General features: G+C 40.4%; 1 protein-coding gene across 2 annotated transcripts in view; it reads left to right on the top strand.

Moving 5' to 3' along the window:
• Positions 1-4,297: 4,297 nt before the first annotated feature.
• Positions 4,298-15,700, top strand: part of TPK1 (thiamin pyrophosphokinase 1) — a 409,608-nt gene continuing 398,205 nt past the window's right edge. Inside the window, exons 1-2 of one of the 2 annotated variants that reach the window (XM_011989928.1) lie at positions 4,298-4,382; positions 4,738-4,796. In XM_011989928.1, coding sequence (XP_011845318.1) covers positions 4,754-4,796 — 43 coding nt within the window. In that variant the 5' untranslated portion in view covers positions 4,298-4,382; positions 4,738-4,753. The remainder of the gene's footprint in view (positions 4,383-4,737; positions 4,797-15,700) is intronic. The other variant, XM_011989929.1, reaches the window with a different exon arrangement.

Below are 15,700 nucleotides of genomic sequence, written 5' to 3'. Positions count from 1 at the left end.
TGCAGCAATTCAGTTCCATCTTCAGGCTCCACTTCTAATTCTAGTTCTCTTGCTATTTCTACCACATCTGCAGTTACTTCCTCCACTGAAGTCTTGAGCCTCTCAAAGTCAGCCATGAGGATTGGAATCAACTTCTTCCAAACTTCTATTAATTTTGATATTTTGACTTCCTCCCTCGAATCATGAATGTTCTTAATGGTATATAGAATGGCAAATCCTTTCCAGAAGGTTTGCAATGTACTGTACCCAGATCCATCATAGGAATCACTATCTATGGCAGCCACAGTATTACAAAATGTGTTTTTTAAATGATAAGACTTGAACGTAGAAATCACTCCTTGATTCATGGTCTGCAGAATGGATGTGTTAGCAGGCTATGAAATCATTAACTGCCATCAGAGTTTTTGGGTGACCAAGTGCACTATTAATGAACAGTAAAATTTTTAAAGGAATTTTTTTCTAGGAGGTGAAATAGTGGGTTTAAAATATTCAGTAAACCATGCTGTAAACAGATGTGTTGCCATTCAGGCTTTGTTATTCCATTTCTAGAGCACAGGCAGAGTAGATTTAGCATAATTCTTTTTTTTTTTTAAAAGTTGTCCTGAACATTTATACATAGGTCTTCCTGAAGACACACATTTTCATTTCTACTAAATACCTAGGTATGACTTTAAAATATATGTGTGTATGTGTGTATATATATGTGTATATATATGTGTATATGTGTGTGTATATATATGTATATATATGTGTGTGTATATATATGTGTGTATATATATACACACACACACATACATACACACACACACTTTAACTTCTGGGATACATGTGCTGAATGTGCAGATTTGTTACATAAGTATACATGTGCCATGGTGGTTGCACCTATCAACCTGTCATCTAGGTTTTAAGCCCTGCATGCATTCGATACTTTTCCTAAGATTTTAGCGTAATTTTTTTTGTTGTTTGTTTGAGATGGAGTCTCGCTCTGTCGCCCAGGCTGGAGAGCAGTGCTGTGAGAGCAGTGGGGTTTCACCATGTTGGTCAGGCTGGTCTCAAACTCCTGACCTCGTGATCTGCCCGCCTCAGCCTCCCTAAGGGCTGGGATGACAGGCGTAAGCCACCGTTCCTGGCCAGATTTAGCATAACTCTTAAAGGCTCTAGGAATTTCAAAATGGTAAACAAGTATTGGCTTCAACTGACAACCAGCAGCTACATTAGGCCTTAACAAGTGAGTCAGCCTGTCCTTTGAAGCTTTGAAGCCAGGCATTGATTTTTCCTCTCTCTCTAGCTATGAAAGTCTTAGATGTCATCTTCTTTGAATATAAGGTTGTTTCATCTCCATGAAAAATTATCCCTTAGTATGGCCACCTTCATCAATGATCTTAGCTAGATTTTCTGGTCAACTTGCTACAGCTTCTTCATCAGTACTCACAGCTTCACCTTGCTCTTTTATGTTATGGAGATGGCTTCTTTCCTTAAACCTCATGAACTTCTGCTATCTTCAAACTCTTCTTCTGCAGTTTACTCATTTCTCCCAGACTTTAGCGAACTGAGAATCAGGGCCTTGCTCTGGATCAGGCTTTGGTTCAAGGTAATTGTTGTTGGTTGTATCTTCTACACGGACCACTCAAACTTTCTTCATAGCAATAAGGCTGTTTATCTTTCTTATCATTTACTTGTTTAGTGGAGTAGCACTTTCAGTTTTCTTAAAGAACTTTTGCTTTGCATTCACAACTTAGCTAACTGATACAAAAAACCTAGCTTTCTTTTGACAAAACTTTCTCAGTAATCTTATCATTTCTAGCTTTTGATTTAAAGTGAGACACATGCAATTCTTCCTTTCACTTGAACACTTAGAGGCCATTGTGGAGATATAAAATGGCCTAATTTCAACATTGTTGTGTCTTAGGGGATAGGGAGGCCCAAGGTGAGAGAGATACAGGAGAATGTACTGGTCCTGGGGCAGTCAGAACCGCACAACATTGATCTATTAAGTTTGCCATCTTATGGGGCATAGCTGGTGGCACCCCAAAACAATTACAAGAGTTAACATTAAAAAATCACTGAACACAGATAACGATAATAAATCTAGTATTAACGGAAATGTTTGAAGTATTGTGAAAATTACCAAAATATGATGCAGAGACATGAAGCGGGTGTATGCTTGTGGAAATATGTTGCAGATAGACCTGCTTGATGCAGGGTTGCCACAAACTTTCAATTTGTAAAAAATGCAGTATCTGTAAAGCACAATAAAGCTAAACACAATAAAAGGAGGTACACCTGTAATTCCTGGTATGAAGTACCATAGTTCTCCATTTTTCCCCCATTAGTTGTTAATCTGTTTCACATTTACTGAACTTCTCTCGGTGAGACACGCTGTGTGGCTGGAGAAATAGCAGGGAAGGAGACAGACATGGCTCCTGCCCTTAGAGAGCCAGCTCTCTAGTAGGGGGAGACACATCATTAACAAGTAAACTGTGCTAGAGTGAGGTTTCAAAGGCGAACAATTAAATTTTGGTCCTTGTTCTCCCGGAGCCTACATTTTAGGGTAATTAAATAAAATATGAAAGACCTCAACACTGACTGGAACATAATAATCGATCAGTAAACGTAAATTTTTGTTACTGCTTAAAAAATCAGTTACAATCTGCCATTGAATTCATTGTTCAAGATTGCGTTCTGAATACTGGTGATGTGTTTTTGCCATTTGACTACCTTCTATAATTTGCCTTGCCTGTTTATATCCTTGGTTATGATTTTTCTGGTTTGGCTTTTACTAATGGACATGTAGTTCTGAGGCAGGAGAATAGGGTCTGGAGGCAGGGAATGTAAGGTCGCTTCACGCTGACTTCCTGGAAATAAATCAAATTGAAATACTTCAGCAATGACAGGAAGCATCCTCTCCATTTACATAAGGCTTATATCCAGTAAATGAGTTTGAACTTTACTTCATCCTCTTCATTTACATAGAGCATGCCAAGTAACCAATGGAAACCTCTAGAGGGCATTTAAACCCCAGAACATTCTCTAACGACACTCTTGAGCCCCTATGCTCGGGAGCTCCTAACCTATGGGGTGTACTTTCATCTTCAATAAATCTCTGCTTTTTCTTTTTTTGCTTCATTCTTTCCTTGCTTTGTTTGTACATTTTGTCCAATTCTTTGTTCAAGACGCCAAGAACGTGGACACATCAACTGGTAATAGCTCTTCATTGAATAAACACATGACAACCACTTGTCTACTACCTGTGCTGATAATTTCCTTGTATTACACTCAGTTGTCCTTTAGGTTCGTTAAGGTCATATTTAAACATGGACTTTTGAGATTTGTTGTAGCTAAACCCGTATATAAGCATTTAGACTTCCTCTTTCTTTGGGTCTTTTCTTGTGGACGCCCATGCACACAGCTGTAAGCTTTTCTCCTGTCAAACTGTCTTATGTCAATTTGACCTCTTAGGCCCAGGTGGAAACCTTAAGAGGGTAGAGGGAGATTAGGTTTGCTCAGTATTGGAAAAGCCTGTATTGCAAGAGTGACGCTTTGCAGCTGCAGATAGGTGGCTTGAAGTTTCTTCCAACAAAAAAATTGTTTCCACAAAGCAAAGGAAGGAAAGCTCTTAACGGAGTGTTCCCTAAATAAACAAAGTTTTTTTGTTGTTGTTGTTGGTTTTTGAGATGGAGTCTCACTCTGCTGCCCAGGCTGGGAGTACAGTGGTGTGATCTCGGCTCACTGCAACCTCCGCCTCCCCGGTTCAAGCGATTCTCCTGCCTCGGCCTCTCGAGTAGCTGGGATTACAGGCGAGCGCTACCATGCCCGGCTAATTTTTTGTATTTTTAGTAGAGACGAGGTTTCACCATGCTGGCCAGGCTGGTCTCGAACTCCTGACCTTGTGATCCGTCCGCCTCAGCCTCCCAAAGTGCTGGGATTACAGGCGTGAGCCACCGGACCGGGCCAGGAAGGACAGCTTTTAACCCGACGGCTCAGGGAGGACACCGGTAAGCAGCACTGTGTAGTTTTGTTTGGCTCGGAAGCCAGGTCAAGCATGGGTGATGGGGAATTCGCCACTTAGTTTGGAGCAAAGGGTGGCCTCCTTGCTAAAGCTGACTGAGTGCAGAGGGCCCGGCAGCAATGCTACAGCTAGCAGAAGCAGCCCAGAGAACGCAGCATTGGAGACTTGAGGCGGATGGTGCCGGACACAGAGCACGGGGCGCGGCTCCCACTTGCCTCCGGCTCCCGGAAGCGGGCGGGGCCACCTCGCGTCCCGGGGGCTAAAACCTGCGAGCGAGGACCGCGCGCGAGGCTCCTTAGCCGCGCGCCGAGCGGTTGATCGCCGTAGCTCCCGCAGCCTGCGCTCCCCACTCTGTGGCTCCATCCGCCATTGTGTAAGTGCGACTGCCGCCGGGCGCCCGGGCCGCGGCAGGGGGCGGCCGCCTCTCGCTTCCCAGGTTCCCGGATGGTGACGGATCCACGGGCAGAGGCGGCAGGGGCAAGCCCTCGGACCTCATAGCAGCCCGCGCGCGCCGGTCTGCGGGGAACCCCCCCCGCGGCGGCGCTGCAGGCTAGCCGTGGCGGGTCCCAGCGCTGGGTGCCGCGCCGCCGCTCAGCTGGCTCCTGGGTCCCGAAGCGCGCCGTTGCCGAGTGCCGGGTTCAGGCGTCTCCCGTGCTGTTGGTTTTGCCAGTGTTTAATTACAACTGAGAAAGTCTAACTTCACTTTTTTTTTTTTTTTTTAAATGCAGAGGCCAATAATCCGTTATGGAGCATGCCTTTACCCCGTTGGAGCCCCTGCTTTCCACTGGTACTGTATTTCTTTCCACGTTTTAGTGTCACTGACATGCCCCTCCCCAGCGACGGGAACAGGTCGAAAGGACGGGGCTCTAGAGCCAGCGTGACTTCCAGCCTGGGTTCCGTCCCTGATTTCCTAGCTCTGTACCGCTAAGCATATCAGCCTCTCGCCGGCCTCATTTTCCTCATCTGAAAAATGAGCTTACGTATCAGTCCTTGCTGTGAGGACGAAATGACACGATATGGTGTGTATAGTCCGCCTGGAGCCCAGTAAGCTCTTCCCGGCTGTTGCGCCTCCACCAGCAGCACGAACAAATCTGGAACATAGCGGAACATTAGACATTGCAGGCATTAGGGACGGTCATCGTTGCTTGACCGTGATGCATTTTTAATCCATTCAAAGTACCCCGAGCTTACCTAATAAAAGATTGGTAAATGGTTATATCAAGTGCTTTAAATGTATATGACACTCAGGATTTTTGTTCTTCCAAGATTTGAAATTACTGTGTAACTGAGTGCAGGCTGGGCTGCTCCGCTGCTTGCCGAGCCAATCAACAAGGACGAAGTGCCCGGAAAGGAAAGTGACTACTTTCCAAAGCTAGCAGTGGGGAAGTGGTCCAAGCTTCTGCCTTAAAGAAACCATTTCAAATTTGGAGAAAATGCAAGGGCTTAAAAAGGGGAGCTTGGCATCGGGGCTCGGAGGCCCCAGTCTCTGTGACTTGCTCAGATATTTATCTTGGGTTGTTGCCTCATCTGCTGAATGGGCTGGCGCCATCTGGAGTATAACTGGGTTGCAAATTAACTGCAGCCTTGAAGTAATCTCCAGGTGGAGGAGAATGCAATAGTCGCCTGAATTTTTTCAAGATTAGTCTCTGGAACTTCAGACGAACACATAATTAGATAAGGGAAACGTTGTGTAAGGGGGTGCCTGGGGGAAAGAAGGAGAGCAAAGATTATCTCATTGTTAAAGGTAAGACAAGGCATGGCACAGGAAAGAGAAAAACTTTTGAAAACAAGACATTTGGGTACTTCACGTGGAAATAGATGGAATGAATGAGTTTGAGACAGGTTGTTAGCATTCATTCTTGTGTAATTGACTACTGTGTGATAATTTAGTAATGTTAAAGTATTTTTAATTATTTTTCTCATAACTTTCATAAATTTAAACAGAAAGCATAATTGTTTAAATGTTTACATTTGTTTTCTGTCAACATGAATTCATGGGTCTTGTTTAGGGCATTGAGTTTAACTTGTACGTTTTTCCACATGCTGGGAATAGTAGGTGACATTGACTCCTTACTCTCAAGTCATGTTTTTGTTTGTGACAGGGTCTTGCTTTGTTGCCCTGGCTGGAGTGCAATGGTGGTATCATGGCTCACTGCATCCTCGACTTCCCATGCTCAAGCGATCCTCCCACCTCAGCCTCTGGAGTAGTTAGGAGTACAGGTGTGCACTACCCGACCTGACCACTTTTTAAATTTTTTGTAAAGAAGGGGTCTCCCTGTGTTGCCCAGGCTGGTCTCAAACTCCTGGGCTCAAGTGATCCCAGTCTCCTGCTACCACGCACAGTTATGCCAACTGCTTTATATGCATGTTTATGTCTTATTCTACAGGCGAAGGAAAACAGTTACAGAACTAGAATCTTAACCCGGTTATTGTTTTAAGAGGTTAAAAGGTTGAGCGTTTATTACCTTAAACAACTTTTCAAAAGTTAAAAAAAAAAAAAAAAAAAAAAAAAAGCCAGGTGCGGTGGCTCATGGCTGTAATCCCAGCATTTTGGGAGGCTGAGGCAAGAGGATCACCTGAGGTCAGGAATTCCGAAAGCAGCCTGGCTAACATGGTGAAACTCTGTCTCTACTAAAAATAGTCTCTACTACAAGTTGGGTGTGGTGGCACATGCCTGTAATCCCAGCTACTCCAGAGGCTGAGATAGGAGAACTGTGGGAGAATTGCTTGAAGCCGGGAGGTGGAGGTTGTAGTGAGCTGAGATTGCGTCACTGCACTCCAGCCTGGGAGACAGAGAGAGACTCCATCCTCCATCTCAAAACAAAAACAAAAAAAATCCAAAAAAAAAAAAAAACCAAAAAAACCCCAGAAGGCATTGGCAAGCACATTTTGCAAATTTCCTACTTCTCGTTTATCAAGTATTACCAGGACAAACAGCATTTTCTAGAGTAAACATTTGATTCGAGTGATCTGTTGACTTTCAGATTTGTTACTGAAACCTCAGAGCCTTACTGTCTGAAGATTTCTGATGGTTTCTAGGTTAAAAGACATATATCAAGAGATACTGACTGCTGCGCAATAAAGATTATATTGAGGAGCTATAATATCTGGGTTTAAATCCTAGCTTTGCCACTTAATAGTTATTTGACCTTGTACTTCCATTTCTTCATCTGCAATATAGGAATACATCATAGGGTTATTATGTTATAAATGAATTAGTACAAATCAAGCACTTCAGTAGCTATAAGCTGTTCAGCAGTAAGTTTGAGGGGAAAGCAAAAAGGCAGTTGAATCTTAGGGTGGATACTGAGATGGAAAAGGAGGGAGCAGATAGCTCTGCCCCTTTGTTTTTATTAGAGGCTTAGTGGGGAAGGCCTTGACTGCTTAAGTCAGGACATTTGTAAGTTCCACATTGGAACAGGGCGGGTAGGGAAATGGTGATATGTGAAGTAGAGATCCAGGGGACAGAATCCAGTGCTCCCTTGGGTGGTTCTCACGGTTTCCTCCTGTTGTTCCTATGGGTAAAACTATGTAAGATTCTTGCCTTATCTGTAGTTTTGACCTTGAAACAAGGATTCGGGCAAGCTTGTGATTACTCTAGATAAGTATAAGGTATTTAACAACAGAGCTGTTACTGTAAGAGCCAGTGTAATGCCGGGTCTTTTGCAGTAATTCAGTAAATTTTTGAGGTTAATTTTTTATTGGAGAGATTATCAAACAGATTTAGTGTTTAATACTCATCTGGCAGAGAAGTTTTTCTGATAGCAGCTTCTGTGAATTTGATTTGTTGGTGTTATCTGTAATGCTTACTAAGATTCAGTATAGTGGGCAGTCCAGTGATAAAGGTAGTTCTCTACAGATTAAGAAGTTGCTAAGAAAAGTTTTGTGGACCAAAATACTAACCCTCTGGGATGATCACCAGCTCAGGGAAAGATGGAATTCTTTTTAAAATTATTTATTTATTTATTTTTTCATAACTAAAATAAGTGCCCATTATTTAAGAACAAACAACTATCTACCCTAGAATATGAAAGTTTCCTGTATTCCCTTTTCCAGAAATAACTATTATTTCTCCTACTTTAAACAAAATGGGTTCATATTACAAATTGTTTGTAAATTACTGTTTGGGGGCAGTGAGTTAAAATACATAAATATTTGTTACTACAAACATCATATGTGCTCTTTGTTCATTTTTTAATTTTTTTTCAAACTAAGTAAAAAGTGTATCCTAGTTACCAGACATTATCAATCTAAAAATGTATGTGTTCTTTTACATTTTGTGTGTATGAATAAACAAAAATAGGCCTATTGAATACCCTTTTCTGCAACTGTTTTCACCTACTACTTTGTTATGTCTGTGTGTATAGATATCCCAACTGTTTTGTTTTTTTAATGGGCAGTATGGACTCAAATTCACTGGTCTTTCTTTTTTTTTCCTTTTCCTTTTTTTTAGAGATAGGATCTTGCTCTGCTGCCCAGGCTCCAATGCAGTGGTGTGGTGATTGCTCACTGTAACCTCTGACTCCTGGGCTCAAGCAGTCCTCCTGCCTTGGCCTCCCAAAGTGTTGGGATTACAGGCATGAGCTGCTGTGCCTGGCCTCACTAGTCTTAATAGACGTTTGTGGTAGTTACTTCCAGTTTGTACTATGACAGACTACAATGCATGTCTTTGATCCTACTATTTTTCATGTTTATGTATTTTAGTAGTGTCAATTTCTAGAAATGCAGTTGCCAGGCCAAAGGACATGTCTGCATTTCTGGTTATCAAGAGGATCTATCAGCTAACTGGTGTATATTCTTTGGTACTAGGTGCTGAGGGGGATACAAAATTGGAAGAAGTGGTCCCTTCTCTCCAGGAGTTTATGGTCTAATTGTCAAGAACAAAACATAAGATTCCAGTGAGATGTTGAATTATGTATTATAGAACCCACATAGGAACTGTAGAGACCGGGATGAGAGGCAGGCTGGAGTCAGCAAATAAATCATGGGGTAACTGACATCAGCTGGGCCTCCAAAAGAGCACTGGATTTAAATGGAGAGAAGCACGGAGGTGTCCAGAAGAGCATCGCAGGTGATGGGCCATCCTAGAGAGGGAGCTCAGTGCTGCATCTGGACATGAAAACGGACACGGTGGTGAGTGAGAGATAGTGTGACTAGGTTGGAGCGTGCTCATGAGGGTTTTGGAAGAACGTGGTTGAACAGCGAGGGTAGAATCAGATTGTGGAGGAAGAGACATTTATCGCAGAGAAGGAGATAGTTTTTGAAAGTTTCTGTGTCTTCTGCCTTTGGAACATTCTATACAAAGCAGCTTTTTATAAACAGTAATCCCCCCTTATCCTAGAGTGATATATTCTAAGAACTCCAGTGCAGCGAGTCACCCACCTTTTTTGGCACCAGGAACTGGTTTTGTAGAAGACAGTTTTTCTGTGGACCAGCGGAGGGGTGGGTGGTGGTGGTGGTTTCAGGATGACTCAAGCCTTACGTTTATTGTGCACTTTATTTCTATTCTTATTGCATTGTAATATGTATATAGGTATATATTATTTCATGTAGTATATATAGTGACAGATCATCAGGCTTTGGGGTCATGTGAGAATCTAATGCCCTGCTGATCTGACAGGAGGTAGAGCTCAACTTCACTCCTTCCTGCCCTACTGTGTGGGTGGGTTTGTAACTGGCCACAGACGGTCTAATTTACAGATGATTTGAAGTATACAGGAGGGTGTGTGCAGGTTGTATACAGATAAGGGGGGACTACTGTACTTTAAAACTCATTTAGATGTGTCATTGATGTCATGGTTCTGATTTACCAACCAAATATAGGTTAAAGTCCTTATCTTGAAGGCAGTTTTCAAGTGTACAATATATTGTTTATTAACAGTAGTCACTGTGATAGTGCAATCACCTCTTTGTACTAAGGTAAACTCACATACCCACTATTTCCTTATAGGAACATTTGTTCTTGCGTCAGTATTTTCCCTTAGCTCATGCTAAATCTGCCACCTAGAATGATCTTTGCCAATCCTTAGAATTATTATTCTTAAATTTTAGCCATTCTGTTGGGTGTGTATAGCGATGTCTCTATGATTTTTGTCATTTTCCTTATGACAAATTTCTCATAATGTGTTCATTGACCTTTTGCATGCCTTCTGAAGTGTTTACGGCTCTTACTCATTTTTTCCATTAGATTGTCTTTCCTTTTTTATAAAAATGTATTTTAGGAGTTTTTAAAAAATATATTCTGGTTGCAGTTCTTTACATTTTGATTTTCTCATTATTAAAATAGGGAGAATGACGCTTTCCAAGGAGAGTTGTGAAAATTAAACAGTGTGTGTAAACATGTAATGGTGACATGTAAGAATTCAAGCATTTTAAGTATTTTTTGTCTTTTTAACCTTTTCATCTGAAGGGTTTTTATTTTTAAATTAATACAGAATATTTAACCGGTAAGGGTGTACTATTGCTGTTTGAGGCCTTGTAAACGTAGGTGCCTTTTCAACATATTCTTAGACATCTAAACTTTTTGCTGTGTTCTTCAGTGCCTGTGATCATTTCAGTTTTTATCATGAAAATTTATGTTCAGAAATTACTATGCTTTAAACTTTTTTTAAAAAAGTAAGGTCTATTTACTTTAAACACTTTATAGCCAACATAAAGGTAAATAAATAGCCAAATCTCAGAACAGTTATTTGCCATGTGCTTATTTCACAAACTCGAGACACAGCAGTTACAGAGGTTTGAATTTCTAGTTTACTAAGAATACGGATCTTTGGCCGGGCGCGGTGGCTCAAGCCTGTAATCCCAGCACTTTGGGAGGCCGAGACGGGCGGATCACAAGGTCAGGAGATCGAGACCATCCTGGCTAATCTGGTGAAACCCCATCTCTACTAAAAAATACAAAAAAAAAAACTAGCCGGGCGAGGTGGCGGGCGCCTGTAGTCCCAGCTACTCCGGAGGCTGAGGCAGGAGAATGGCGTGAACCCGGGAGGCGGAGCTTGCAGTGAGCTGAGATCCGGCCACTGCACTCCAGCCTGGGCGACAGAGGGAGACTCCGTCTCAAAAAAACAAACAAACAAAAAAAAAACTGATCTTTTTATTTTTATCTTTTCAACTTTATTGAAGCGTGATTGACAAATAAAAGTGCTATATGTAGCCAGGAGTGGTGGCTCTCGCCTGTATTCCCAGCACTGTGGGAGGCCCACCCATCTGACTTCACTGTCCTGTATTTACTTCTTTAAAGATCCTGTCTGCAAATACAGCCATGTTCTGCGGGTCTGGGGATTAGGACTTCAACTTATGAATTTGGTGGGAGTCAGAGGGTGGGTGGGCACAATTTAGCTCATAACAAATAGGGTATGTCAATTAGCTTTTCAGCTGTAAACTAAAAAAAAAAATCGACTGGGTCCATATTTCAGTATTAGCATGATTTCCAAAAAAGAGGTTTTAACATGTAATTCTAATAGCATATAGGTAGTATATGAAGCAGAGAGTCAATTTCGGTCTTATTTAGTTGCTGTTTTCTACTTACATACAAAGGTTTTTCTGTTCATTCCTGTTTATCCCTTATGGGCCACACTGTAGTAGATGTTGTAGGAAAATAAAAAAGGGTTGACAAATCTTACTGTGAAAGATTTCAGCATATAACAGGCTGTTTAGTACAACACAATGGAAATGTAATTTCATGCATCATATAATTCAAAACTTTCTAATAGTCTCATTAAAAAGGTTACAAATTTTAATTTTAAGTTTATGTCTTATTTAATCTAATCTAATCTAAAATTCTATTATTTTGACATGTGGTCAATGGAAATCATTACTAATGCTATAGTTTACATTTTTTTTGCACAAAATCTTCAAACTCCAGTGTGTAGTTTACATATCTGGCACATCTCAATTCAGATGATAAATTTTCATTAGACATACTTGATCTCTATTTAATTTGTGATAATTTGTCAAATGTTTTGTTTTTATTCATATTAGCAAGGAGCAACTTGTAGCCTTGTAACTTTGGAATGAACTTTATAGGCAAGGAAAAGAATAATTTGTTTCCAAAGAAAGCCTTGGGAATGGATACTAGAGATAGAACTGGACTAAAACCTAGGTTTTCTGATTATCTATTTCCCTTAATATTTAATGACTTTTGTTGTTGTTTAAAGCAGTATGCCTGCTTTAAAACCTAGAAGACTTTCGAGGTTATTGTTGTTGATGTTGTTGTTGATTGGTTTTTTAAGATACTTTCATCTGGTATGGCAAAGACATTTCTGGCTAAAACTGCTGTGTAAGGATTAGCCTTATCTGCTGCTTAAGGATTGTGATATTTTTGTTAACAAGGGCTATCTAAGATAGTGGAAGATACGAATTTGTGAATTCTAGCTTCGAGGATTTTATGGTACTCTCCTACCCAATCAGAAATCCTCCTATGTAGCCCTCAAATCTCTGGAACGTTTCTGGGACACTCCCTGTGTTGATTGTTCATGTTTTTCTTGGTATATAAGGTATAATTGTTGGAATCCTTCCTTTTTATTTCTTTCAGCCTATTTCTAATTTACTAAGACTTGCTGTTAACTACCCTTTGCTTATATTTTTACTTATTACTTATTATATTTGGTGTAGTAGTTTAACTTTTCTTCATATTTTGTTTTATTTTCATATTTGCCTTAATTTTTGCTGTACTTTTAATTAGATTAGTTATATTTGATGACAACATTTTGATGCATCCTCATTGTCAAGGAGCAAATTGTTTCTCCTGCCTTAAATAAGATCTCATTAACTTTATAAGCTATCTTTTCCACATCATCTAGACAATCAATTTCCTTTGATTCAGTGGTATTTAGTCTTGTGGCTCCTGCCCCCCCCATCTTTCCATGTTAGCATTTTAATAGTTCCATGCCTTTAGAAACTAAAACTTCTAAAGTGAGTTTAAAAATAATTTTAAATCTTTAAAAAATTATGTAAATATATATTTTGTAGCATTATTAGAAAGAATGCTTTTTTTTTTTTAAGATGAAACAATTAAAAATATCAAGTGAGTCTGTGGGAGTGGTTTTAATATTCACAGTGATAAAATGTTACAGCATAATTACACCAAAAAAAATCTGTGGGTATTGACACATTAACACCAGATATCTTTGAGGTTTTCTAGGAAAATGAGGTGTACTTGTGTGTTAACTTCCCATCAAATAAATTTTATTTTTTTTGTTGCTGTTGGTAGAATGCATCCGAAAGTTATTCTTTGTAGGTGGCAAACAAATGCTGAAACAAATGGATTTCATCCTGCGTATTTCTGTATCTTTATCACACCATTGTCTTTGAGGGTATTCATTTTTCACAGTGGAATAGTTTCTTTTGTTTTTATAACTTCCAGTGAATTTAAGCTTTTGATTTAGTCGTACAGGTCATGTGTAAGGTTTGGACTTGCCAGCCCAATTGCTGCCAAAAAACTCTTCTTTTTTCAAAGTAGGAAACCTGTTCTAGAAAAAGTTTCTTCCTAATCCAAGTACATATGCTGTGAGTGAATCCTTTGGATGGGTAGGAGGCCTTTACAAACTGTACCGTTCCTAGTGTGTGTCTTCCTTAGTAATCCTCTGAGATAGCCATCTGGTTTTTTTGCTGGAACATGTTCAGATAGCTCAGTCTTTTTGAGCAAACATGTACTGTTATTGGACAGACAACTGATGACTAAAAATGTGTATTTAAAATAAGCTGAAGTTTACCTTTAGTTCTCTTATTTTCCACCTTAAATAGCATAGAAGATCTTTACTTGTTTTCTACCTAATTACCCTTCAAATACTGAAAAATCTTAACCAGATCATAGTCATATGTTGAACAATTATTTGAGTGCCTGCCTGCTGTGTACTGGGAACCATTCTAGGCATGGGAAGACATATCAACAATTTTCTTTTCATTTAATGCTTTCCAACCTATCCCAATATAGGTATCAGTGATCTGCTTCTGGAAAATCAGATATCTTCGTCAAGAATGCTTACAGGGTCCTGTTTTCATGATTTTTTTTTATTTTTTGGAGGCGGAGTCTCACTCTACTCAGGCTGGAGTGCAGTGGCACAATCTTGGCTCACTGCAACCTCTGTCTCTTATGTTCTATCGATCCTCCTGTTCCATCCTCCTCAGTAACTGGGGCTACAGGCGGGTGCCAGCATGCCCGGCTAATTTTTGTATTTTTAGTAGAGACTGGGTTTCGCCATGTTGGCCAGGGTTCTCTCGAACTCCTGACCTCAGGTGATCTGCCTGCCTTGGCCTCCCAAAGTGCTGGAATTACAGATGCACCACCATGCCTGGCCTGTTTTTGTTATTTTATTTAATTTTATTTTATTTTTGGAGATAGAATCTCGCTCTGTTGTTGAGGCTGGAGTGCAGTGGCACAATCTTGGCTCACTGCAACCTCTGCCTCCCGGGTTCTATCAGTCCTCCTCCCTCATCCTCCTGAGTAGCTGGGATTACAGGCGCGTGCCAGCACGCCCAGCTAATTTTTGTATTTTTAGTAAAGACGGGGTTTCGCCATGTTGGCCAGGGTTCTCTCGAACTCCTGACCTCAGATGATCTGCCCGCCTTGGCCTCCCAAAGTGCTGGGATTACACGTGTACCACCATGCCTGGCCTGTTTTTGTTATTTTAAATTGCAGCTTCTGCAGGATGTTGAGAATCCTGAAGAGGAAGGTCTTGATAAATCATCAGGGGAAACAATCAGTGCTTTGGGATTAAAGAAGAAAAGAGGAAGCTGGGGCAGGAAAATGGAAGGTCGCACAGTTGCATACCTTGTTTAAGTTTATAAATTTCTTTGTATGGTGCTGTAAAATCTTGTTACTTACGTTGAAATTCTTAGGCCAGTAACATTGGCATGCCTCAATGCCTGTAAGAAAAGCAGAATCTCACGCCCCACTTCAGACCGACTGAATAAAAATCTACATTTTAACAAGACCCTCTGTCAACCTTAATGTTCCTTAAAATGTGAAAGGCACTATCTAAGAGGAATAGCAACTTCCTTTTAAAATAATTAAAACAAAAACACCCTCCATCACATTTAATAACATTTATCATTATCTAGAACTTCTTTTCAACGATTAACATCCAGTGGTTTTCTTTTGAGCTTTATTGTTGTCTGTGGAAATGTATAGTGTGATAATGCGTTCAGGACACGTACCCAGTGGCAGAGGATGGCTCACCTGAGTGCAGTGCGGGGAGGTGATACCTTTTTCCATATCAGCAACATCTGAGGTGCATATCCACTTTTTTGGCCCTTGGTCTGCCTTTCAAAATGTGTACACGTAATGCTGATATTCTATCAATGTAGTTGGTTAAGATGTGACTTCAGGCTTTTCTCATATATAATTTTGTTTTGGTGTTTTATTGAGTTTGGGGGAAGTAAATCTAAAATTTTCCTTTGTAATTATTGGCCAAAAATTGCTATATTATGCGACATATACACTCTATAAAGTTTGGGTGTTAAAATCACGCGAACAATTTTCTTTTGGAAGATTGTTAACCAGAGAGATGTTCTGTAAGTTATGCCTCTTTAGGCTTTTCAATTCCTGAGTATCCCTTTACAAATGAGACATCTGTGACTGAACACATTCTTTTAGATATGGCTTGAAGTCAAAGAAAGTAGTCACATGATCACATTCTTTTCTCTGGATGATGTCATCGTATTAAATAAGCCCATGCTTTTGATTTTGGG

Source organism: Mandrillus leucophaeus, unplaced genomic scaffold (assembly GCF_000951045.1).
Source record: "Mandrillus leucophaeus isolate KB7577 unplaced genomic scaffold, Mleu.le_1.0 Scaffold365, whole genome shotgun sequence".
Taxonomy (NCBI): Eukaryota; Metazoa; Chordata; class Mammalia; order Primates; family Cercopithecidae; genus Mandrillus; species Mandrillus leucophaeus.
Note: the sequence above shows the minus strand (reverse complement) of the source record. Positions and strands in the feature narration are given on the sequence as shown.